The sequence below is a fragment of the Galeopterus variegatus genome, unplaced genomic scaffold (genome assembly GCF_000696425.1).
Source record: "Galeopterus variegatus unplaced genomic scaffold, G_variegatus-3.0.2 Scaffold6550, whole genome shotgun sequence".
Lineage (NCBI taxonomy): Eukaryota > Metazoa > Chordata > Mammalia > Dermoptera > Cynocephalidae > Galeopterus > Galeopterus variegatus.
In genome coordinates this window covers 88,647-89,682 of record NW_007732661.1, presented here as the reverse complement: position 1 = coordinate 89,682, position 1,036 = coordinate 88,647, and the positions used below count along the sequence as shown (strand labels likewise).

The window sequence follows — 1,036 nt, the reverse complement described above, 5'->3', positions numbered from 1 at the left end:
GGGGGGATTTGGGTGGGAGCTCAGAAAGGGGGCTGGGGCTTAGGGAGGAGAACCGCCCTACATGCACACACGTGCCTGTGGCTCTCAGGCTACAGTTCTGGCTGCCTCTGGGGCTGTGGCCGCAATCGTGATGGGGAAACCGCAGCCTCCCTCCTCCTCTCCCACCCCTGACCGACTCAGTTCCTTCCTCCTTTCCACATACTGACTCACATTTCCCCAGCCAGCTCTTTCATAGGGCCCTGATTCCCCTCCAAGGCCTGAGGCGTGGCAACTCTGGAGGACGAGGGAGGACATGGCCAGGGACCCTGACAACGTGTGGACATGGGCAACCTTGGTGGTGCTGGCCACCATGAGCACAGCCGTGACAGCGGCCACCAACCCTGGCTTAGTGGTCAGGATCTCCCAGAAGGGCCTGGACTACGGTAATTGAATGCCTTCCTTCCCTCCTCTCCCTCCCCTGAGGGCAGTTACTGTGCACCTGCTGTGGGTAGCACATTAAATCCAGCACACGGCGTGCTCACAGCTCTGCAGGTTAGATCCCCTTACTCCCATTTTACCTATGAAGAAACTGAGGCGAAGTGAGTTGCCTGAGATCACAAGGCTGGGAAGCAGCTGAGGTGGGACGGAGTGCTGGTCTGGAGGACTCCAAGTTCAGTGCTCAGGCCCTTGAGGGTCCTCATGATTTCCTCCCTCCCTCTCCTCAACCCCCACCTCAGGCTTCTAGGCCCTTCTCTTCTTTCCAAAGCCAGTTCTCACTAGCCTGGCCTCTAGATGCTGAGGAGGCTGAGCAGGGGGGAGGGGAGCAGAGGGAGGGCCCTCCTTAGTGGTCTCCCCCAGTACAGGGGCTGGCAGCCATATCACACACAGTACCTCCTGGGTGACCCAGAGAGGGTCCCCCCAGGCCACTCATCCAGGTCCAGACAGATGAAAGAGTGGCAGAAACAGCCCCTGCTGACCTGCTCTGACCTGTGCCAGGCACTGTGCTAGGAGCTGTATGCACACGATCTCATTTATTTTCACTTCAACCCTGGGGGGG

General features: G+C 59.1%; 1 protein-coding gene across 1 annotated transcript in view; it reads left to right on the top strand.

Moving 5' to 3' along the window:
* The first annotated feature begins 292 nt into the window (after positions 1-292).
* The window catches only part of BPI (bactericidal/permeability-increasing protein), a 31,117-nt gene continuing 30,373 nt past the window's right edge, over positions 293-1,036 (top strand). Inside the window, exon 1 of the mRNA XM_008591001.1 lies at positions 293-422. Coding sequence (XP_008589223.1) covers positions 293-422 — 130 coding nt within the window. The remainder of the gene's footprint in view (positions 423-1,036) is intronic.